The 25,429-nt window shown below is 37.6% G+C and overlaps 2 protein-coding genes across 2 annotated transcripts in view; one reads left to right on the forward strand and one right to left on the reverse strand.

The window, feature by feature from the left end:
• Positions 1-14,893: 14,893 nt before the first annotated feature.
• On the reverse strand, positions 14,894-21,584 carry GP9 (glycoprotein IX platelet). The gene is made up of 2 exons (XM_080605835.1): positions 19,581-21,584; positions 14,894-17,765 (listed from the first exon to the last, which is right to left on the reverse strand). Exon 2 carries the CDS (start codon positions 17,756-17,758, stop codon positions 17,132-17,134), a length of 627 nt encoding a protein of 208 aa, XP_080461961.1. The 5' UTR covers positions 17,759-17,765; positions 19,581-21,584; the 3' UTR covers positions 14,894-17,131.
• Positions 21,585-23,772: 2,188 nt separating this feature from the next.
• The window catches only part of CFAP92 (cilia and flagella associated protein 92 (putative)), a 120,295-nt gene continuing 118,638 nt past the window's right edge, over positions 23,773-25,429 (forward strand). The window contains exon 1 of the mRNA XM_080607042.1: positions 23,773-24,111. The gene's annotated coding sequence lies outside the window, so the exon portion shown is untranslated. The remainder of the gene's footprint in view (positions 24,112-25,429) is intronic.

The raw sequence follows: 25,429 nt of genomic DNA on the forward strand, positions 1-25,429 counted from the left end.
TCACACCTGTTTCATGGAAAGCTAAGGAAAACCAACATGGGTTTGAGTCCATTTCTGTTTATCTGCCTGTACTCGAGTCATTCATCAGACAAGAGCAGTGACTGAAAACAGTATCAGAACATGGCAGAAGGACCCCTGTACTGATCACAGCTCCTTTTCCCTCAGCTAATTCTGTTCAACAAGAAGTTAGATTTTTCAGGTCTAATAAAGAGGTTGGTCTGCAAAACCTTTGCTGTAGGTGTAAGATTACTTGCAATTTCCACATTTGATAGCGGAATTTGGTTGGTGAGACTGTGTTATATTTCAAAGCAGCTGCTTGAGATTTGAAGTTACAAAACAAGCTATTTTCTGACCTTCTAAATGAATCTGTATGGTGACCTTATATCAAACACTGGGTAGGGGTGGGGGGACAGGGATGAGTCCTAAAATATGACCCAGTCTTCTGCAGCACAGTTTGAAGGAGCAGCAGGGAAGGGTTCAAAGAGCATTATGTAACTATGCAATGACTTACTGAGTTTATAGACTACTGTAATTCTAGAAAGTAGCAAGCATTCATTCTTAATAACTTCCAGTAGGGATATATAACAATTGCCAAAATTGTTCATGAAAACCAAGATAACTAGAATTATAGCTTTGGTTGGTATGTTGTTTATACTTTGTTCCAAGATAAATATTTCAATGGAGTTCAACCTTTCCTTCTTGCATTTTCAATGGAGGGACATTGTTTATGTGTTAACATTCCTTAAGAGGTACAAACTTCGGTTGGTCAGGCTTTGGTTAAAAGAATGTTTGAACATCTCTATTTCTTGGCAGCTTTATAGCCTGCCAATTTTATAGCTGGGTGAGCATGGATGGATTGGTTTCTTGAAGACATGAAAAGCAATGAAATATTGTACTTTCTGGTATAAGCAGTATCTGCTAAATAGTTAGATATTCGATTTTATAATAATAGACATAATAAATATAAGTTATAAAATAAGAACTACTTGTTACTTTTTTAAAGTCAAAAACTCCTGTTCCCATACTCACCATTGCCTGACATGGCCCCATACTTTTGATACATAAATTTTGATCGTTCATATTAAATCATACATATTTTGTTACTATTGGGTATATTTTGTTTATGAGGCCAAACTTCCTCTTCCCATCTTGTAATAATTTTGTTACTGATATTATTTGAGATGAAATACTTTAATCTTTCAAAGTTTATCAGTGTTTATAATCATGTGGGCTCTGGCTATGCACTTCTAGACAGTGTCTCAAGTTATCTTGGAGGTGTCTCAGATTTTGATTTACAGGTAGGGTTTTCTGAGTCTTCTGAGCAATGGAACCTTCAGTATTACGGGCTGTGTTCTTACACAAAAACGGATTGTTTTGCATCTTAGCCAGAAGAATTTTGTGATAATATACTGTTTAGTAATTCAGTCTAAAATGAAGGAGACGCTAAATTAAGTATATTTGTATCGAGAAATTTTTTTTTTTTTAAAGTTTAGCAGTTTCTGATGTTTGCCAGTTAAAATGTTAGTAGATTTACTTTTTTTTAGTTTATTTTGTTAGTTCTAAAACGTTTCCAAAAAAAAAAAAAAAGATTTAAGAATGTTTTAGACTTTAATGTTAGCAAGAGAGACAAAATTTTGTTCTCTCTGTAATAGGATGGAGACCTTTTGATTTGTTTGCAGAGGGACAAGACAAATGGTTATCTCGAGGACTGTCACTAGTCAGATATTCCTGCTGTATGTGACAGCCTCTGTTTTTCCAAATCTGTGCCTGTATTGTAGGAGAAATAATTAGGGAACAGCATAGAGATAGACATGCTCTTTAAGGTAATGGTGATAATCATGATTAATTGGGAAGCCCCACAGTTTAAGAATGGATTTGTCCTGAAGAGTCCTTTTGCCACACTACCGTTTGTCCCCCCAAACTGCAGTGGCTCCAGCAGCAGGAAGACTCCTGGAGTCTTGAAAAATGATGCCTCTTAGACCTCATATTGGTAGTGGCCTATTCTAGAAGAAATTTTGCTTCTGCCTGGTGTTCTCTTACTGTAGTGGCAGTGAAACTGCCAAGTTGTAAGGAAGTTGCTAACCAACAAACAGGAAAGAATTTGAGGTCTGAAACTCCTCCAGCCAAGGCTTTTTGATGTTCTCCTTGTAAGCCTGCAGAGCCTAACCTTGCTCCGAGAACATGCTCAGCGTCTCCATGCGTGATTCCTAGCGATGAAGTAACTTCTGTTATGCAGCTGCTAGGCAAAGTGTACAACTTTGTCATATGTGATGTGCTTGTTACCCAAAGTGAGCGTTGAATTTGCAATCAACCAAGCTTCAGAACAAGCTAGTAATAACAAAATTTAATTACCTTCACATGGTTTTTGAAGTTACTTGTTATGAGTATTAGAAGCCATAAGCTATTTCCAGTTCCTTTTGGGTGACTCAGTTGTAGAGAGTGGATTCATTGTCATTTGAAATACTGTATTCATATACATAGCTTAATCGTCTGTATGAATGCAATGCAAATTCTCCTCCTCTTAGTTTCTAAAGGCTTTTATCAATCTTAGTCACCCATCCGTTTTCCTTGTCAGTATTCAAAGAGTGTAAAAGAAGACATGACACTACAGAAACCATGCCAATTAATAGAACAGATTTCTTAAAACACAGCTGTTAATCACAGTTTCAACCACCAAAGAGTTGCTGATGAGACTAAAAACTTTGGTTCCTCTCAGTCAGGTTCATTTGGCAAATCATCACAGACCAGTACCCCGATTCCTGGTATCTTTGTGTGGTTCCTTGAGTCATCTGTTTACCTGTATCATCTTGCCATTGTAGACTGGAGATGTATATTCAGGAATGTAGGGTAAGGGGATTAGGTGAAATCCCTTTGAACAGCGTGTGATCTAATTAGTATTCCTCTTTTGTGTTCCGACCGCAGCCAGAATCCTATGGAGCAGCAGCGTGCACATGTGCATGGCTTTACCAGTTGGCCTGTGGCTGCACACTCATGAAATGTTGCTCGAAGTGCTAAAGGCTCAGTTAAGAACCACCTGGAAATCTGCACAGTTTGCTGACTTTTATTCTTCTAAGTGAGATTACCTGTGAGTAATCTCACTTTAAGTGAGTACCTGTAAGCATCATAAAAGCAGTTTTCTTGCAGTATCTGTACGTCTGTCTGAGATTTATCACAAGAGCTGGATTTCTTGGTAGTGGGTAGCTTTTCCTTTCCCTGGTACACGTTGCTGAGTGAGCTGAGATTATTCTGCTAAACATCCCTTAGGTAAAGATCTTCATAGTTCCTGAGTTGTCTTTCCAGAGCTGATGCATTCCATTTAGAAACCAGTTTTATGAAAACTGCCCTCCTTGTATTTATTTTTTGCACTTGTTAAATGAATGTCAATGCTCCTCTTCTCTACTTAGTGATCTCTAATTGATAACCTTCTGAATTGTGTAAAGAGTGGCTGTGATACTTTCTCTCTTTTTCAACATATTTTCTGCCTGTATTTATGCTACATTTGGTGGCACTCCTATGTGAAATCTGAAATGTCCTCATGTTAATGTCATTTCCAAGTTAAATCTTGATATATCATAGCTTATTTCCTGAGAACTGGTGCTTTGGGCTTTACTCTTGAGAAGATCTAGAATATATTCTATTATCAATTTTTTGCTATCTCTGAAAAACAGTCATCAAAGCTTCAGTTCAAGTGCACTTGCCTGTTTTCCCAAATGTAGATGAGAGTTTTAATATAACATGTTGGAAAATATGAATAAAATTGTCTTTCTGTTAACTCTAGTACCTTCTCATTTAGTTTCAATTATATGTAATCAATATCATATATCACATAACAGTAAAAAAAAGCAAATTATTAAAAATACTGTATGTGATTCAACTGTGATTGTGTGCATGTGGTTTAATTTTTGCACATTCTATTACATCTTTATTCAAAAGTGGACTGAAGGATACAACTTTTCAGTTTTTAGAATGTGCTAATTGACCAATTGGTAGCTAATGAAATTCTGTCTTAACAGGAATACTTAGAATGTTCTTCACAATTCCAAACATACGTTTTTAAAATTACAGGAAGTAGATCCTTTTTGACATAATTATTGCGTTATACTGGGGGAGATAATAATCCTGGCAGTTTTCACAATGTCATGATTCTGTCAGTAGTCCCCAAACAATCTCGTAGTTTATTGCCTTGTGAATTTTCAGTTTATTGCCTTGTAAATTCATTTGAATTTCCCTGGAACTTTTATCCTCCTCAAGTGAAAGGGTGATATTTCTATGGCAGAGAAATTTAATTGCTGGATTAATAATTTAATTGCTGATTCTAACTATAGACTGTAAAAATGGTGTTAGGAAAATATAGCACTACTGTTTTTTTCAGCCTAAATTAAATATATGTATATATTTTACCTCTCCTGAGTTGTAGCCTCATCAATTCATTTTTTTTTGTTCTGAGAGCGAGCTGGATTCATTATGACTTTAGCCCCGTTGCACAGTGATGCTGTGGCTAAATTCAAATTGCAGTTATGTTTGTGCCAACTGTTGTCTTTGCAGATACAGTGGAGATCAGAACATGCAAAGTAACTTTGCCGGTATGGAATATATTCAAGATCTTTTGTCTTAGTTACGCTGCCTCTAGAGGATTTAGACAAATATGGAGCAAGCAGATCTTGCATACGTAAAAGGAGAAAATCTGGTAAGATTTTTTTCCCCCCAAGTATATAATGGTGATTTTGTTTTGATTTCTTAGTCTGCAAATTGAACATCATTTTGAATCACTAAACTGTAAGTATGAGAATGAAGAACAATCCCGCATTACCACTTGATGTTGATAGCTATGCGACCCCACTGATGGTCATAGATACACCACTGATGTGTATAAATATTTTGAAATAGAGGTGCAAAAGCATTTCATGTCCACACATGATTGGTATAAAAATATTTCTAGTTTTGGAATATATCATGAATCTGCTGATCATTTGGCAATTCTTCTACGTTATTCAAAGAAGTCTAATGTCAGGTTGTAATACTAGATGGGATTCATCTTTGGAGTGGAACTAATTTCCCACTCAGATCAGTGAGTCTTTCCTTTATATTTTTATCAGCCCAAGAATGGGAAAGATCAAAATGGTCAGTTTGCTTGGAGGGTATTATACAAGACTCTGCACTTCATATTCACTTAATCATTTGGAAATTCTTACCAAAATTAACCATTTTTTTCAGTATCTTATTAAAATTTATTATCACCAGCAGACTGGCACAATTTAATCTCCCTTAAATGAGTGCAAGGCTTCTTGGTTGTTTTGTGTATATGCTATGAAGGTCTGAAAATGGTCGTATTTACGCTGCATACAGTTGGAAGGAGGATTCATTTCATACCTGAATGTACTTGGAAAAGGGCACAACACAAGGACAGCTGTGTGTATCAAAAGAAGTATGCAGTTTGTGGTAACGCAGGCCAGAGACCTGGCCTCATAACTCCAATTAGTTTATCTTACGCTATCCTCTCACTCCTTAATGAGAACTCAGCACTAGAGCACGCCTGCCTTTCCAGCTGTAATGGTGATGTGGTGATGTTCTGCTGATTTAAACAGCATGCTCATCTTGCTCTCCTCAGTCTCTGTATTATTTGATAATTGTTTCTACTCTTCTCAAAAATTTTGATCTGGGAAAAGTCAATGGAATTAATTTCAATGTTTGAAGCTAAGATTTAGTCAGAGATATGGTTTAATTGGGCTCCAGAACCTAGTGAATCTTTTTGTGTATTTCCATTGGATATACTATTAAATCTGAAGTTGACCAGTGTTGTTACATTGCTATTACACTTCACAGTTATTTAAGGAGAGTCTTACAGATTTTGCTGAGTTCTGCATGCAAAGTTTTGGCAAACCAAACTCCTAATTTGTGTTTGATGGCCTATGATGCAGGGAGATGCATCACACTTTCTATAACTGTTTACATGCTGTAACTTTGTGTTGAAAAAGAGAAATTTTAGTGCTTTATTTGCCAAACTTAGTCTGTGTTGTAAATAAATCCTCACTGAAATTAAGAGGACAGAAAAACATATTAATTAAGGTTAATAAGTGTCTGCCTCAATTGCATTAATTTGCATGATAGGTACAGCTAATATGGAAGCTTGGTTCCTTTATCAACCTTCTCATTCTTTCGACACTGACTTCTTACTGTCACTAGTAGCTGAGATCCCTTTCAATATAGAGGTTGCGTTTCAGCCTTTGTGGCTTTATTGCTGCCTTTGCCGGTTCTGATTTCTAAGTGGTGGTGTCAGACTGGCAAAGATAGGTGTACACATGTATGCACATAGCTACATTACACAATTCAGTTAAATTTAATGAGACTGGAAAGTTCACAGCTCTTGTGTAAAGAATGTGAAGAACATAAACCTTGCTCCTCTGCTGAATAGATTTTTTTTATTACTATTTTATAGTAATTTATCTTTGAGCTTCAGATTAGCTCTACAGCAGTAGGTTCTCAAGTGTGCAAAGAAAAAAAAGTGCATGTGAAAAGTGCTTTGTCCTGTATTATGATATGAAAAGGTGTAGCCTATGCTCAAAAAAGAGATTGGTTCCTAGATGTTTGCATTTTTTTGGTGATATTTTATTGTAAATATCCATGAAACACTTGAAAACATGAACAACAATTTGAGGCCCACTTGGTCATTCCAAATGTGGTAAAAAAACAACCAAACAAAAAAAACCACAACAACAACAAACAAAACAACAACAACAAAACACTGAAACAACACACCAAAGTAAAACATTTTGTTTTAATTTGATAACCAGGAAAAAAAAAAAAGTACTTATATCCATCTTGTGAAGACATGTTTGCAGTCTATTCATAAATAGTAACAAACAAACAAACAAAACAAAATAACTTCAAAGAAAATGGAAACAAAATAAAGTGGCATTTACACCAATCTCTGCTTCATAAATTACAAGCCTTTTTGAACTAATAATCCAGGGCTGTGCCCTTGACAGGGGATAAGGGAGGTGAAGTACTCCTACAGCTTCAAGGAAGGGGCCCTTCCAGCACCACAGTACCTTTATTGCTCTGTTGCTATAGTTAAACCCCTTAGAAAAATCATTTCTTGACCATACAAGTGTTGAAAACAGAATTTTCCCAGACTAACCTAAAATTCATTCAGGTTACGCAAAAAAGGTGGTGTTTTTTACACCCATGAGCCTAATAAGTAAAATAAACCAGCTGTTTTGAACATGAGCAGAGAAATGAAGAGTAATCAGCTCTCACTTCTTTTCCCCAGCTCTCTGTGTTTTGCCTGAGATTCTGTGGTTGGATTCTCTCTGATAGCTCTTTGTCTGTTAAACAGAGCTCATCCTGTTAGGCTGGTGGGAATTTATTTGGCAATAAGGATTTGTTTGTGTTGATCAAGAGGCAAGATGGGGGCCATAAAATTGGTGCTTTTTGGCATGGCTTCTGCAGCACCATGCAGTCAGCCAGTGCTTCCAAAACACGTTGAGTTCCTTTGCTGAAATTTGCTGTAAATGTGAAACTACCATCTGTAACATGAATGTGTCATTATCATCATCCCTATTCAGATGGTGTTGTTTTCCCTGAAGAGGTTCTTGAAAATACATTGGCCTCAAGCTAGCTCAAGTAAAGAATGTGAAAGATGTGTAACCCACATGCTCAAGAAAAATTGTGCTTTGTATTTTTATGCAAAACATATTAACAGATCATAATTTCTTAACTTGAAATCTAAAAACCCTTCTCTTGCTTTATTGAGGATAGTTAATAGATTAATGTCATGGCCTAAAGGTTACCTGCCCTGCAGATGTATGGGAACCATGACAGTGGGTTCAAAGAATTCGGTAACATGCAAGGACATGGAGTCTTTATTTCCTAAATTTCTTTACTTTATTAGAGTATTAGAAATATTAGAATATTAGAATATTAGAAATATTAGAATATTAGAAATAACCACTAGCAAGCGTACTTCTGATTAATAAAGCAAATATCTATATCAGCTATTACAAACTTATTACCAGAAAAGCAAGAATACATATATTTTCAATGGCAGTGGCAATCACTAGTAGTAGCAAGTGTATATATTTCAATATTACAAGTTACTACGAACTTCTCACTGGTGAAGTAGCAAATGTAATTGTGATTAATTACTTACGTAATTACTATAAAAATATTGGGGGTACCAGGTTCTCATCATACCCATTCCAGGTGTGGGGCCAAGTGACTGCAGATGAAGTCTCACCTCAGAGATGTTCTGTGTCCCGGAGTTTGGAGCCAGCCAGGTGTCCTGCCAGGAAATCCTGCACCAAAAGGTGCACAAGGAGTTCTCAGAGAGAGAAGCTCCATTTTGGGTAGCAAGTAATTTTTATATTATAGAGACCTAAGAGGGCTTAGGACATCACTGCTTAGACTAACCAATAGGTGCTGCTAATTTCTACTTTTCACCTGGGACTGCCAATAGATGATGATGTTTCCTCTTCTCTCTGACAAAATTTTACTTTACTCAGGCTTATTTTTCTATTATCTTAGCTAAATCAGCCAGTAGCAGTTGTTGATTCCTACTTTCTCGGCATATTTCCCCGTTTCCAGAGTATTGTTCACCTTGCCAGACAATAAGCTGCTGTCACAGTTCCATGTTTTGCCCTTACCGATGGTATCTTCAGGATCTCCCAGGTTCTCAGGTATCCAGCCGCACTTCAGAGGCCAGCGGTGCTGCTCAGGGATGCTCCTGGTTTACAGGTCTAATCCCAGGCTGGCAGGCGCTGTCTTGTGCCAGTGTTTTAGCAGACCTTTTCTGTCAGTATTTTCCCCAGTACAGGCAGATCACCTTTATGGCTGCTCCCATCAATTGCCAGAGGTTTTAAAATTCGTTTTATTTTTGGATTGATTTTATTGAATTTTGATTCCTCTTTCAGAAACAATCTCTCTTGTGAAGATCTGTTGCAGATTTTCAGGAACAGGGAAGCAATGATGATAAAAAAGTGCTGTTTGCTTCAATGTCTTTGGTTTATTTACTTAATTTACATTTTCTTCTTTATTTTGTTGTACTTTAATAGAGTGATGTTACAGTGCCAAAGTTACAGTGCCACTCAAATCATCATTTACATTAAAGTTCTCCAAGACTTTAGGAGATCAGAAGAAAGAAAACGTGTTTGGTTTTAATATGAAGATTGAGCTGTGTCTTTGAGAGTTGTAGTAACAGAAAACTTCAGGCAGGTCTAAAAAGTGTTAATCACGGTGAGGAAAATAAATGGAGGTTGTATTGCCCAATGTCCAAAAGTATGGTATCTTCAGGTTTCTGTCTGTCAAGAGAAAACCGTTCATGTTCTGTAACATCTGGCACCTCCTGGCAGAAAGCCTGCATTAAGACTAGAAAGAGCTAACTGCAATTGGTTCCTTGTTTGGAAAATCACTCCATCACATCCCATTACTGAGATCTTGACATGAAAGGGTGACGAGCTTCAAGGAAAACGTCTTGCTTCTCAGCAGCCACTAGGTGACAACGTTGGTCTAGTTTCACAGCTGTCCTTGTCTGCCAAAGCTGTTACTGAAGTTAAAGGAATCACTTCAGGATTTTGAAGGTTCTATTATCCACAGTTTGTGATCTTTTATGAATTGCAGTTGCTCTTTTCCTTCAGGCTGAAATTGTTGCTGCTTTGATTCCAATCTTTCTAATAACACAGCTTTTCCTAGGTGTACCTGAAAATTAAGCTATCAGGTTTTGCAGTTGTCTTCTAAACTCAGGGAAGTCAGACATGCTAGCTTCTGAGTGCTCTGGCATCTTGAAGGCAACCCCTTATGATGTGGTAGTGGCCACATTCTTTCACTGCTTAGTGCTGCTACTGACATGGATGGGTGGCATGGGAGATTTTATTGAGATGTGTCTGTAGGAGATTTCATGTGCCTTCTCTGTGGTTATAAGAGGCAATATATGAATCCTAGGAAAAAATAACCTAATAGCATCAGAAGCAAAACCTTCTGGCCCCTAAAGACTTCTTTCCCTTTACACCAAGGCCGTTTAAGAATGGGCTTCATGTGATTTTTATCTTATTATTTCCTGGACTAAGATGAATGCTCTGCATTTCCTTAGCATGCAGTACTACACTTTAGAGGGAAGAGACCTCCATCCACTTTTCCCACAGAACACACCTGGGTTAAAAAATGCAATTAAACTTTAATAACTGTAGGTTATCAAAGGACTGGATGCTTGATGGTCAAACAAGAAATTCATAACCAAAACTAAATGAAATCTGAATGAACTTCTGTCAGGTACCTCAGATTTATTTTGCCTAAAAGGAATTGCCATGTCAGTAAGGAGCCATCAGCCTGCTGAAGTGACCTCAGTGCTGCTGCCCATGGGCAGTCGTTTGGATAAGCTGAGAATGTGCCACCAGGGAAGGCACTCGGAGAGGGTATGTCAGAGAGCAAATTGCCCCGGGGAAGGAGTTCGGTATAAAAAGCAGCCGTGTGGCCGTTATGCAACTAAAGCAATTTGTTGTCATGCTTGCATTATTGAGTGTAATCTAAATTTAATTGGGTTCAATAACAAAATATATACATGGGTTTGAGCAACAGACTAAGGGCTTTTGAGAACTGTTTTGCATAGTGCTCTGAAGAGAGAAAATATTACAATAAGTTTAAAGTAATCATTAGACAGGACTTCTTAATTTTTCAACGTAGTCAATTTCTCCCATTGAAGTAAAAAAAAGGGGGGGGAGGGAAGATTAGTGCTGTATATGGGCAGTTTTGCAGACTCACTTATGGCATCAGTATTTGATAAATGCAATCACTCTTTCACCTGCAGAAATGTGGCATTTGAAACACAAGAAATTTATAGTCTCAAAATACTGGTGTCCTTAGTAAATATGAGTAAAAACATCAAGCAAATTCAGTAAAGCCACAGCATGTGGATTTTTTTTTTCTTTACAGTAAACATGTACTTTTGCCATAAATAAACTTAACTTCAGCTCTAAAATTACTTACATCACAGACATGCACTTGCTCTTCTCTTTTGCAAGCAGACACTTGTGCCAAGGCAGGAAGACAAGCGGGCTCCATTCCACAGGCCATGTAGCTATGTGCACCAGCATGGTGCAGAGCCTAGAAATACTGAGCCCTTCCTGTTGGTGTGGCTTGTACCTTTGTTGCTGGCGGTTGTCCAGCCACCTGTCCTGTGAGTGCAGCAGAAGGGTGTTGGATTTTTTATTTATTTTTTTAAGGTGGCATGTCAGCTGTCCATTCCAAAAATACCAGATTTCTTGCTTGCTTTCCTGCTTAGTTCCAGCCTTCAAATCCAGGGTGCTCTTTGCTTTGTGCAGTTACTCCCCAGGTTACTCTGCTCTTGCTGTGGTTTCTTCTGAGGAGCTGCAGTGACCCGAGTAGCCTACTGCTGCCCAAGCAAAAACTGTGCTTTTGTTTTCTTTTTCACATTCTTTCAGAGTTTTGTTTTGTTTTGTTTTCCTTGTTGCTTGCAATCTTATAAATGAGCAAAAATGCTTTAATTCTCAAGTACCAATCTACCTCTGGTGGAGAAAACATTATTTGTAGCTAACTTCAGAATACAGATCCAGAGTGGCTGCATTCAGAAGAAGGGCATTAGTGATGCAAAACAAAACTGCCGAGTCTGAATAACTGCATAATGATACTACAATTTGACTCTGTTAACGCACAGAGGCAGTTGTATTTGACATAGCGTAGCCTTTCAGCCTACTTTGAGCTGAGATGTGGTAATTTTTACAGAGTGAGCTTTTTGGTGTTTTACATTATACAGCTCCAAAGCTGATCGTTAGCACATTCCTCAAAATAATGGCCTTACATTAGTAATAATGGCCTTAAGTTAATTACACACAATGGAGAATAGTATTGTGTGATGTGTGTGTAACCCTAGCATGAAGGTTGTGCGCAACAATCCGGATGAAACCTATAAGCACTTCAGAGGGAATTTATCTCCAATGTAATTCCACTGGGCTTTCAGGAGCACCGCAGTCAGAGGAATATTTTCACTGAGAGCCTCAAGTGACTATAAAGTTCCAACTGCTAATACACTAAAACCAAAGGAGGTTTAAAAAGACCTAAAATGCTAGCCTTGGACACTGTATTTCCCTACTCAATAACAAGATGGGTAACATACTTTTTCACAGCCTAGCTGTGAAATGTTTGTCCTGTGGTGGACTGGAAGGTTTGACTTTGCTCCTTGAGGACCTGTTAGTGCCATAAGGCAAGGGTATGGTTCTGAGTTTTGTGAGAGAACTAATCTACAAGGGGATAGAGTAAAATAGTCACTTTTTTTTGACATGGAACAACAGCCATTTATTGTTCATTTATTCACTCTTAAAGATATTCATTACCAGTGAGCATAATTATATCCAAGTCCTGAGCAAGGGATAACAGGGTATTCAGTTGGTTTCATAACATGTCTGTGTAAACTGTTCTATTGCAGGCCAGGATCTGCTCCTTAGTGACTTAGTGTTGTGAAAAGGAATCACACAAAATAAAAGTGCAGCATTCAAGAAAGGAATTGTGTCAATGGATATTGACACAATGGATATTGCCTGGTAGTCTGCAATTAAAGCCCGTGCTCAAAGATATTAGAAAATAATTGAAAATGGGGTAAGAAGGACTGGATACATTTTGATTTTTTGTTTAAAATGAAATAATTCTCTCACCTAGCAGTGATGCAATTAAAAAAGATGTTGTGTTCCATTTCCAGAATCTGAATTAAGGATATTAAGGCAAAAACCATGCACTATAGTAACCATATTTTATTTAAAAATTAATTAGCTCCCCACTGAGATGCCCTTTTTTTTGGGCCAGATTTTGAGTCAGTAGGAATTTTAAAATACAGCTACAATGCAGACTGGTTTTCCTTTCTAGCTTTGCCAAAAATAACTGCAAACAGCTTTATGATGTACCTAGTGAAAACAGGCTTCCTCTTTTTGGAGTGGATGTAGAGGCAGGCACTGAAGGATAATAATCGGCTCTTCCGGGACTATCTGTGACTCACACTTTTGATGATGGCCTTTGTGGTAGCAAGCAAACAATAAGGGCAAAAAGGGGATATGAAAAATTTCATCTGTTAGGCAGCACTTAAAAGTTTAGCTTCATCACACTTGACTAAAAGTCATCTTAAGGGGTAATATTACCCCGGGAAGGGTTTTAAATATACCTGTTAGTAGAACCAAATACTGAATGTTACATGCCATGTGGTAAGGCTATGTTTTCTGCAATCCAATATTCCAAGGTTAGGAGAAGCCAATGTCCATGTTATTTCCATTGCATATTAAGCATTTCAAGAACACTGTGATCCACCTACCATTCTATTTAATAAACAAACCCCACAAATATGTGCTGTGTTAATTGAATTGCAGTGTACACAAATCTGCTCTGCATATTACAGTGAACTGTTTAAAAATAAATTTTTTATTCATGCTCAATAATTCAGCATGTGACTACTTGTCTTGCTAAATATTGAAAAACTTAGAACTTCTTTAGTTGTAGTTAACCCTAGCAGTTGTGCCTGAGTTACCAAAGATTGCATCCAGGTTTTTAAAGCAGTTCTAGGAGAATGTGAATACCTACATGTTACTGGTGCACCCTTTTCCAGCATGATATAGTAATACATTCTGGGATCCTTACAAACGCATTTGAGAATACTTCTTGCTGTTTTTTAGATAGCTGACATTGTATTTTCTTGTCTTTGCATATTGTTATGCAATTTGATGGAGTTGTACGGCTTAAGCACGACATCGTGGCCTTGCCAGATAAACATATGAATGTTGCTCTTGAGCCTTTAGTTAACAGTTCCAGCTTTCCTCTCTTCAGCGTTTTTTCAGACACAAGCAAATGGTTCACAAGTGATAAACACATCTCTGTTGTAGTGGAATGTGAAATACTGTCATGGGGGAGATTCTCTCTTCTTTCCTTTAGTGAGGCCAGAAAACCTGTTCTCTCAAATACTATTTTTTCTGTATTCTGTGTTTGTTGCTTAATGTGGTGTTTGGTATAAGCACAGATGTTTGCTAATTGCTCATTTTTGTATGTTTGTACAAGTAAAGCTATACAATAAAGCAGGTTACTGTTTTATCTACACTAGCAAACTTTCAAGTTGACTGCGTTCCAATGCATACTTAAACTTCGTCCATTCACCTGTGTATTAAATGTTGTTTTGGTATAGGTCCTGGGATACATCCATTCAAATGGCCTGTTTTTATGACAGGAATAAAAATACTTATCTAGCTTTGTAGGCACAAAAGAGTTACATGCTTTTAGTGTTAATGATTTATTTTATTTCAGGGAAACAAGAAATATCATTTAGGAGCTCTCCATGAGAGACTGTAGAGAGTATTTCTTCTGTAATGTTCTGCATTATGACAAAATGGTGGTACTTTTAAAGTGCCTTTTAAAGACTTTGAAAAGCTCGGTGCAGAGAAGATAGTCTAAAATTATATAAGTGCAAGCACCATTATGTTCACATATGCTTCTTTGAAATTCTCTTCTGCAGAAGTTATTTATGTGGAACATCATTAAATAATGCCAGAGAAATTCTGAAGGTTTGTGCCCATCTGATTAAAATGTATACATAAATCTAACGACACAATTTTACTGTGGTCTGAGACCAGAGCCTTGCCATTTCTAGGTTATGTTGCTCACTTCCTGAAGCAGTGTTGCAACACTTTGTAAAAAGCAAATTCAGTGCTGCAGCTGGAGTACTCCTGGTTAGGAAGATGAATATGCATTTGGAGAAAGTAGGGTGGAATATTACTGCTGCTGGAGGATGGCTTGGTCAGCACTGCTGAGCTCCTCCGAGGCGCTGCCAGGGTGCTCTGCGGACGTCCCCGTGATGCGCTGTCACCGTGGCCTCTCTTGTCAAGGGCTGTCCCACTGTTAATTTTGCAGATGCCCAAGGGAATAAAAATAGCTGTAAGCTTTTAGGTAAATGTGACATATAATTCTATTAAAATAGTTTCTACTTCAGATAGTGTCTGCTTATTTAAAAAAAATGTCCAATGGTGGTTTTAAGCTGTCAGGTTCACCATGCCGTTTGAGCTGTTTCAGTGGTTGGTTTGAAAATATTAGTTATATAGTTATTTTCAAACTAAACACTGAAACAGGTCAAATGTCACAGTGAACTCACTGTTAAACTTTGAGCCCTGTTTCTAGCCTGATGTTCTAATTTTCTTTTGTTAACAAATTTCTCTTTATGTAGATTTGTACAAGCTGTGATCTTGTCATTCCTTAAATTCCTCGTTATTAAATGGATTCATCTCCTCTTAAGATATATTATCCTATCCTTTATTTGCATTGTTTTTGTTTCTGTTTTGTTTGTTTGTTTTTGTTTTTCTGATTCTTCTGCAGCTGATCCTTCTTGATTTGTAGATATTGATACTGAAGTACTGTAGCTCATCTAAACATGGAAGTAAATAAATCTTTGTCCTTAAATGATATTCCCTGTTTTAACAAACGATCATGTTAGCACTTTGCTGTGATGCTGTACATGAGGGATCACAATTCCAAAATTATTAGGTACCTTGAACCAAGTCCCCAACCTCATCTTTTTTTCTCAATGCATGATGTTGCATTTGATGTTGCATGTAACCCACTGCTCTTTGCATTTATGACTTCTCTCTTGCTCCCCACTGTGTATCCTTTGCAGACGTTAACATTGCAATGTACATATTGTCTCCCAGATCATTTATGATTTCACAGCACAGCACCTGACTGTTACTTTCCTTTTCTTAATCTAAAGCCCCCTGCTACGATTTGTTACTAACTTGTGTAACCCTCTATGTGTGGCGCATGCCTTTTCCCCAAATCGATTTGTGGTTCGTGAAAAGTTCTCTCAGCAGTTCTTGGTGGCCGTTCCTTGTATCGCTCAGAGGGCCAAGTGACTCATCCTAACCTGGTGTCAGCGTAGGCTAACAAGTGGCGGTGTCTCACACTGACCTCTCCCTGCTGGTGCAGGAGGAAGAGAGGGCCAGCAGTGAAGATATATTGCAGGCAGTAAGGTGCCTTTTCTAAAGCTGTCTGGGAACGTCACGTCCAGTCAGCACTGACAGTGTGAAGCCGTCTTGCTAAAGTGCTTTGGCAGGAGCAAGAGGGACATGGAAATGTCCCTGTGCACTTCTGCTGTCTTTAATTTGCATGTTTGTGGCTAGGGGTGAATTTCACCCTACAGAAGTGACAGCACATCGTAATTGCAAAACCATGGCTTTGCTAGGGCTATTGTGTGCTTTAATAAGGAACCCCGCTCATGGAACAAGGTGCTAGGTAAAGAGCCAAGCAGCCTTTAGTGTCTTCAGCAGATAACCTCTAATACCTTGTTCAGATGTGGAGCAAGGTGTGTCTATAATTGAACTGCCAACAGCAGTGTGAGTATTAGAAGGCCTTCAGAGATCTCCCATCTCACCAGCCCAGCTTGAGCAGACCAGATGGGAGTACAGCATGAAGTGTTGTTCTTGGAGTCTTGTAAAAAAATCACGTCAAGGAGAAAGTGGTATGCCTGAGTCACTGCAACAATTTTTGTATGAGGTTGGGGGCAAAAGAAGAGACAAGAGAAATATATCCTCTTCAAAGCTATTGCGTAAAATCCAGTGTATTGAATGTCAGTAGTAAAACTGGAAGACAAGCTCTGGAAATTTCTTAGCATTTTAGTCAGAAATCTGTAGAGCTGTGAGAAAGATCAGACGGGGTGAGTATGAATGTTCAAAAAGCATCCTTTATTTCAATTTCATGTAGATTCTTTTTTTCTTTTTTAATTTTTCACTCTAGGAAATTCAACAATATTTAAAATTATTTTTATTTGTTGCTTTCTCATTACCTGTCTGTCTGTAGACGTATTCACTGGGGGGTACATTCAGTGGCTGGCCTATATAAGCACAGTGATTCTGTGGGTGGGAAACTCCAGGAAGAGAGAGCTGAATTTGTCTGCACACGGGTGTGACCCTACCAAGGCCACAAAATCACCAAACTTACTTTTGAAAGGAAATTAAATCAAACTTGCCTATTAGAGGAACAAGATTTTGAGTCCTGGGATCTATTTGTAGCATGCTTACCATTACAACTAGTGTTGCTAGTGCCTGTACTTTTTCCGTGGTAGAATGGTTTGATGTTTCTGTTCAAGCTCATGGTAGTGAAGAGCTCAATGTAGCTTGTGGTTTTTGGAGGTGTGCCTCCACAACAGAGGGCCCCTGGTGGTGTACCGACGTAGGTTTATTTGGAAGACCACCTTTTTTGAGAATTTCAGAGCCCATGCTACTAAAATAAATGTAACTATTGCTGCAGCAATTAAAATCAAGTCTCTCCAAAAGAACTCCAGACATTTGATTGGGAGAGACTTCTTGCAGGTCCCCAGCTCATTCCCAGTCAGCTGCTTCAAGGGCTTCATCCTCACAGGAGCAGGAGTTGCACATCTGATGTTTGCAAGAGAGGGTTCAGAGACATCTTCTAACCAGAATTTTAGATACAGAATGTGACAGTCACAGTTCCAAGGATTGTCAAATAGTTTTACTTCCTCCACACTGAGCAAGCTGTCCAAGGCCCCAGGAGGAACCGTGGTCAGGCTGTTATTCTGCAGATAAAGCCTCTTGGCGTTAACGGGCAAGGCAGGCACTTCCTTCAGCTTCCTTGAACTGCAGTCTATCTGCAAACCCTTTGTTTCTCCCAATGACTTACAATTGCAGGAAGGAGGACACACTTCAGTTTGGGTCATGTGGAACAGCAATGATATGGCAAATCCTGCAGCAGTGATGAATTCTGCCTTGTTCATGTTTCAGCTACCAAGAGAATAAGAATAATAATCTGATGAGTATGATTCCTTAATTAGCTAGTGTCTAAATGCAGAACTAGAACACAACTATTTCTTTTTCAGTACTGTAAGTGCAATTGGGAGAGAGCACAGAGGTCAGTTTTTGCCTCTAGTTCATTGCTTTTCCTTCATCATTGTACAAAATTTATTGTTATTCAAAGTTCTGGAACAGAATGTCACCAGGAGATGACGTTGATAACTAGGTTAGTTTTAGGCAAAGATTTTGATTCAGCTTCTATATCTTCATGACTATAATGTTAAAATTGTGTGTCAAAGATTTCAAAACTGAGTTTAAAAGACTGAATAATTGTAAACCTCTAAAAATCTTCTTTCTGGGCAGATGAAGATTCTAAACAGGAAGTAGGAATTTTTATGTTGTAAAAAGTTGTGGGTTTTGTTTCTTTGTTTTTTCATCCCCTGCCTTGTACCCTCATGCACTTCTCAGAAAGCACAATTTAGATCTGGATGCATAGAGAACTGGAAATTTTGCATATCCGTTACTGCTTGTCTTTTAGGGATTAAATAACTATGCTTTGGGATTGAAGGTAATTATCCCTTTTGCTATGTCATTCCCAGTTATACAGAGTAGCTCTCACTAGACTTTCACTGTAGTGCCTTCCATTTTGCAGTTTTAAATCTCTAAAACTATTCCCCTCCTATATTTCCTACTACTTCTCTGCATCTAAAAATGCATACCAGGCCTTGGGACTAAATTGAAATTTTAAACACAAACTCTCTTGCTCAGATTGAGTAAGTCATGATTTTGGAACCATCCTTCTTTGATTTTAATACATAACATAATGAAAAAAAAAAGTATTACAATTCATTTGAATAAGTATATTAAGGCAAAAATATCTGTCTATATTGCCCTGGGTACTACTCAGCAGGTAGTGTAAAATGTGTTGAGTTTTTATATCACTACACCCATAAAGAAGCCTCGTTTTATCTGAAGAAGGTGAATGCAGTTGTATATTTTTTTCGTGGGCACAAATGAGAAGAACATTGAATATGATTTAAAATTAGACAGGACAAAGCCTTAGAAATAGTGGACAGATATAACAGGCCTATTAACAACAACAAAATAAGAGTTTTTTTCATATATAAGGAGATAAGGTAAATCCAGACTTTAATTTTACTTATTTAGAATGGAATTTTGAAAAAAAAAAATCAAATGATTGTTTTCAAGTGTAAAGAGATTTTAGAATTCAAAAAAAAAAAAAAGATTTTCTTATAAAAAAATAAGCTGAGACTTTTTTCTCAAGGAAGTTTCATTTAATTAAGACTAAAATTGTGTCGGGAAAAATGGACTGATTTTGTTTTAAATTAATTTACTTCAATTTGATTACAAGGACTATGTAATTAGCTTCCTAAAGTTGGACATCTTTAGATTCTTATTCTAAATACTAAGTTTCTATATTTTAAATGGGATTAATGCTACATAAAATTACAGTCTTCATCACAAAGTAGCTGAAATATTAATCTTAACAAACTCCCCTGTCTTTGTTAGCAAGTAGTTGTTCTGAAGATCTTTGGTCTGAACCTACATACTTGTATAATATTTTCCAAGAGATCTATTAGAGCTGTTCTTTTTAAATAGACATTTTAAAAGGATAGACTGTAGGACTGACTGAAAAATTAGCAATATCTATATAAAGAAAAGACCACTTCTGATTTAACAGACAGGCAGGAAGAAATTCCAAATCAAATAAAATTAACAGTTGTGGCAAAAATGCAGAAAGGAATTGCCGGTGAGAGTCAGGCCTGACTCCTGACTGCCACTTACCCTTCTTTTTCCCCTCTTGCTTCCTTTCCCTCTGCGTGGTGAAGCGCTGGAGTACATAGTGCAACCAGAGCTGACTTTATAGAGTCAGTAAGGAAATGGGTTAAAGACAACAATCTTTTTCCTACGCATAATAGGAAACCATGCCCAGTGGAAGATGTGTCAAGTGGTTGACATGTGTCAGGGAATATAGTGCTTGAGGCATTTTTATATTTTCTACAGACAAGAGGAAACGCTTTTCAGTTATTTTTATTGCTAGTATACTTTTCCTATTAAACCTGACAATTTAAAAGCCTAAAATAACTCACCTGAAATCTGACAAATTTCTTCCTCAGCTGTAGTAATCTACATACAAATTTAAGAGTTAGCTTCAAATTCAACTCTGGGAACACGCAAGCCTAACAAAGATACCAGGGAGCTAAAAATAGCCCATAAAATAGAGTTCGTAGTTTTGTTTTAGTCACAGCTACTTGTGTTTGATGAAGGATCCATGTGCATGGATCAATGGGTCAATTCCTATTTTGGTTCCTTTGGTGTTTTTTTTTTGTGTGTGTTTTGTTTTGCAAAAATATTATTTTTGCAATGTTGTAGCTTGGTCTGGGGTGTAGAAATGAGTTCCCAAATAGTCAGGGAAGGTGCACTGGGAAGACTTGCCATCATGGTTAGCATAGCACAGCCTAGAGGATGGGGAGGTCCTTAGCTCCCTATATACCAAGGCCCCCCCCGTTAGGAGAGATGTGTCTAGCTCAAAAAAGGACTATCACCCTGCAAATTTCTTAGCTCTCATGTTGCTGGAGAATATCAGCAACGTGACATGTCAGAACATAAGGCACTCAGTGTATGTTTGGGTGGAAAGCCAGTAATTCAGGAAGATACAAAACTATAATTTTGTTTTTACCTCTATTATTACATATGTGAAAATTTGGTAGAGAATTGAAATACATTTTTCCTTAGCTTTAGCTACAAACATGAACACTAGAATTAATATTGCAGTTGACTTTTGGAAACCCAGCGTGCCATGGATCTGATGTTTAATTCAGGCCAGCTCTTGTTTAATATGTTGTTTTGGAGACAGGCTTTGAGCTGTGCTCTGCATTTTGAAATGAAACCCAGGTGAGTTTTGTATGTTGTAGACGTACTGTACAGCCCTGCTTCTGAACTGTTGTTTCTTTATAACATGCTGTTCTTGAAGGTAGAGTAATGTTTGACATTTAAGATTATTTGGATAGTAATTGCTATTGTTTAATTCTTATTTATATTTAAAATATTTTTCTTCATTAAGTCCAAATAATTTACCCGTATCCTGAAGTTTGTTAGGAGCTTCCTTAAGAAAATGACTTGCTGTGTATCTCTGCTCTTTAGCACTTTAAAAGTTATTTTAAACACTGCTGTGAAGGCAAAAATACTTAAAACCCCTTTTGAATTTCATTTTTTTTCCCTATAAGATGAGGAAAGTAATTTTTCTCTTGTTAAATGAGCAATCCATCTGCCTGTCAGATGCTCAACAGTTGGACCTGTGAGTGGACTGCTAATAATGGGAAGATCCTTCTGTCTTAGGGATTGTTTCCTACAAGCGTTGGTGGGATGTATGTGGAATAACCAGTTTATCATTTGTCTATCCTTATGACTTTGAAACATGTTCAGCAGCGATTAAAGATTTCAGGTGACAAATGCTGATTATAGCGGTGATGCATTCAGTTAACAAGAGGTCAGATTAAAATGTTCTATAAAAGGAAAATAAAGGGTTTGCTCTTGAGGTATTTGGTTTCAAGTTGCTTTTAGAGGAAAGAGAAAGACCAAGTGTTTGAAGTGAGGTAATTGCTTATTGACTAAAAGGTAAACCGTGTGTGCGAATGTATGTATTGCTTGGATGGTTCTCTTTCACAGAAAGATCTATTGATGAGATTGTGAATTTTTTCTTCTCTCTTTAACACCAAACACGCTTTAAAAAACTAAAGCATGCCACTAGACCATAGATTTCATAAATGCCTGTCTTTATCCATGCCTGTTTCCTGTATCACACTATCAATGACACGTATTAAGGAATGCTGCCACGGAACACAAAACTTGCTGTTATACAGTGGAATCAAATGCTGCATCTGATAGCATCAAAAGAGATGCAACATAATTGGAATCCTTTGGAACCCCTACTCAGGTTCTGTGCTGGGGGGGATTTTTACGAAGGTGGTCCCGTGTTCCTCTGGGTGCTGCATTACACATGGTTGGAGAAGTAGCTGGTCACGTTGAGTCTCTTACTTTTGATGAGGACTAAGAGCCTTTCTTCCACTCAAAGGGATGAAAATGTGTGCAGTGAGTAACTGGCAGTAGCAAAGCTCAAAATACAAGGCATTAACATTTATCATTTTAGGGCTATAGCTTCTTGTAGGCCAAATGACAGTTCTTCTTTTAAGAGGATTTATTAAGAGCTGATTAGGAAAACAAAATTATAATCTGCTATAATCTTGTTATATTATAATCTGAAAAAGTATTTTTCACAGAGTGAATGTATTTGAACTTTCTGTGAATGAAAAAGGCTGTCAGGCTCCTCAGCTGTGAGGTATTTCTGATCATTCTTGTTTCCCAAACCAAACCTCACTACCTTGCTTCCTGAAAGTACATTTTTCTGGAGTAGCTTTCTTTTGAGGCCTTGACGTTTCCCGTCTGTTACGTGACTGCTGCTTCTGACTGCTTCTACAGGGAGAAAAAAAGTTGGAGAGGGGGGATTCCTGGCTTGCTTGCAGTTACAGATACAAGCTGCAAGTTAAAGCTAAATGTGCAGATCAAATGCCTGGTCTACTAAGAGAAAATTCAGGCAGAATATGCTATTATCTTTTACAAAATGTTTTAAGGAGTTATAGTCATTGTTGTGAATGACCTATTCTTGACATAGAAAGAAAAAAATCCTTTTCAAGACCTATTCCCATTTCCAATGCTGACAAAACTTGCCCATCACTGTCAGAGAGCAAAAGTGCTTCTCATCTGAATTCTATCACAATGATTAAATCTGTTCTTTTGTACTTTCAAATAGGTTGCTGACAACAGTAATCAAAATATTTCTTTATAAATTGATGAGTCACTGGAAATTCATGAATTATGCAAATAAGCAAAAAGAACAAAAGAAACGATATTAATCATGAAATTCAATCACACATCAAGGAATATCACCTGTAGAAACTAAAGAAATTCTGTGGCTTCTCTCACATCTCGAGTAATTTTAGCCCCTGGGCCAAAGTACTCCTGCCATCTACTGCACCCTAGAGGACTAAGCTGTTGAAGTCATTATAGTATTTATACATAGGAGGACTCTAAATTTCATCCTGTACATATTCTGCTTCTTGTATTGTTTCCAATGGCATACTTACAGTGGTTTTACCTGATTTAATTTTGTCTGCGTCAAACCAAATATCCCATTTCCTCAGAAGATTATTACATGGGCAGATAAACTCTTGTCATTTAGGAAATTCTCCTAAATTGTACTCCACCGATTTTATCAAATATTTTTTCCTCTGTCTGCCCATTCTCATTAAGAGCCTCTCTCCTCGCTGTTTTCACTGTGCAAAATGGTACAAACTTGCTGTGTAATCCTCAGCTATTGCTTATCTTTCCACTAGGTGTCGTTCAAGTTATTTTCTTTGTTAAATGTGGAGCATACGCTGTCTGAATCAGCCTTTGTGTATAGTTTACCAATTCAAAATAATTATCAGATATGCTGAAGTACTCTTTTAAAGTACTATTTTTTTCCATAACATACAGGTTTACATACAGGCATACAAAATGTGTGAATTATGTAATGTGTCTAAATCAGGTAGCTAATCACATATTTGTGTTTTATGGAACTCCTAGGGCCATGAGCCTGTTAAAGAAAATAAATATTCATAGAGGGTACAAACTGTCCTCAAGAATATGTTGCTATCAGTTATGCTAAGTTGCAACAATGGTAGAGTGTACATGGGGAAGCTTTTAGAGAGAGAATCTCTAAGAGCATCATTTTTAAAAGACACACCGTCAAGGCAGTATTTCCCGCAACAGGATTGTGCCTTGGCAGCTCCCTGCACTCCCAGTTCAGTTAATTAGCTCTGAACATGCACCAGGGAACCCAGTAATCCTCACAGCAGTCAGTACATTCAGTGTTTCTTTCCTGTATTTCATTAACTGAGTGTAGCTGCACTGATGGGAAGTGCTGGGCTTGGTAAAATGAAGTCAGCTATGTCCCTCTCTGCCTTGCTTCCTTTGTTGAATTAAATATTTTGCTCCAATTAAAAATAATCAGTTTTCTAGCTCTTTATCCACAGGCACAGTTATTGAAAATGCAATAGTGTGCTTCAGTCAAACTGTTAATACACAAGGCTGCATTTATGGAATGTTTTATTTAGGATCAGGATTAAGCTTTCAGAGCAAATCTCACAGTCTTCCCCATTTTCCAGGCATGCTTTTTAGAGGAAACCAAGTTGCAAAAAGAACTCTGGAAACACATCTGATTTGCTCCAGGAAGTTCAGTACTGGGGACCAGTCCAAAATAACACCGCCTCGCCAGGTATGCGTGGTTGGGTGATATGAACATGGCCAGCGTGACAGCCAAAGCCCTATCCATAACTGAGCCTTGCTTGAATGCCAGGCAGTTTCTTGGTAAAAATGCAGTCAAGCCTGCTAAAGATATCAAGTGTTTTTCCCAGGTTACTGGATAGTAGCTGTGGCAAGGTTGTAAAATGTATGAGATCAAGCAGCACGCTGAGCATTGCGGTGCTGTCCTTGTTTAAGAAGCTTGGTAATAAACAAAATCAGTCTTCAGCCCCATTATCTAAGGTCCTGCTATTTTCTGCCTGAAGAGCTGGAAATGTTGAAGGCAGGGCATAGAACTTTACGGTCACACTGAACAGCTGTTCTTGGAAAGATCAATTAGAAATTAATTAGTGTCTGATGCAAAAGACTGTATTGGAAAAGTTCAAGTGATGACTTTCCCCTGGTAGTTCACTGTAGAGTTTAAGTCAGTTCCTAATTGATTAGATGGTTAGTTTTTGCATTGCCCTTTATAAAGCTACGATTTTATAGGTTTTTTTGAAATACATCAGTCAATTCTGGATACATTTTCAATGATTAATTATTTTTCCAGATCTGAGCAGCTAGAGTCACATTGTTCCTTCCATACTAATTTTGTATTTACACACTGTGTTGCTCAAACTTGCACATTTGCCCAGTTATGTTCTCTGTGCCATGGTGAACTGCAGAAAGTTCTGCCCAGACTTTGGATCACACCAAGAGCCACAGAAAGTCGCCACAAGTCACATTGGGTTCTGCTGACTTTGGGCTGAATTTCCACTGCAAAGCAGGTGGATTGTCAGGAACAGTATGCAAGATGACATTATTGTCAATCCCAGTATTCCAATTCTTGCATTGCATACCCAAAGCATGATATTTACATTTTAAAGCAATATTATATGTTGAATCTTTATTTACTTTTTTTTTTTTAATGGGTTTGGTGTTTTTGAGCCATTAAATGTCACACTTCCCAAGTTCTGCTCATGGACAGTGAAGTTATTAGTAATAAAATCAGAGATTCACCTATTATTACCTTATGCCAAGTGTTAGTTTTGGAAGGAAATCTTCTCTATAGCGTGACCTGTGATAAAATCGCAAGAGCTGAAAATGCTGCTGTGCTAATCCGATTACTTCTTATCATTCAATTCTAATATACTAACAGTTTGGAAGTCTGTTTTATCAAGCTGGCAGAAGAATTAATGATACGGCCACATATACTGGGGGAAAAATAAGCAATGTTCCTCTAAAGAGGATTGTAAATTCATTTAAAGATGCTCTCTCTTCCCACATAATCTAATTCTTTCTGTGCCCTCATT

This window comes from Anser brachyrhynchus, assembly GCF_964034855.1.
Source record: "Anser brachyrhynchus genome assembly, chromosome: 10".
In the NCBI taxonomy this organism is placed as follows: domain Eukaryota; kingdom Metazoa; phylum Chordata; class Aves; order Anseriformes; family Anatidae; genus Anser; species Anser brachyrhynchus.

Bases quoted from the DNA above. Each gene is read 5' to 3' on its own strand.
- GP9 (XM_080605835.1), bottom strand. From the start codon at position 17,758: ATGAACAAGGCAGAATTCATCACTGCTGCAGGATTTGCCATATCATTG.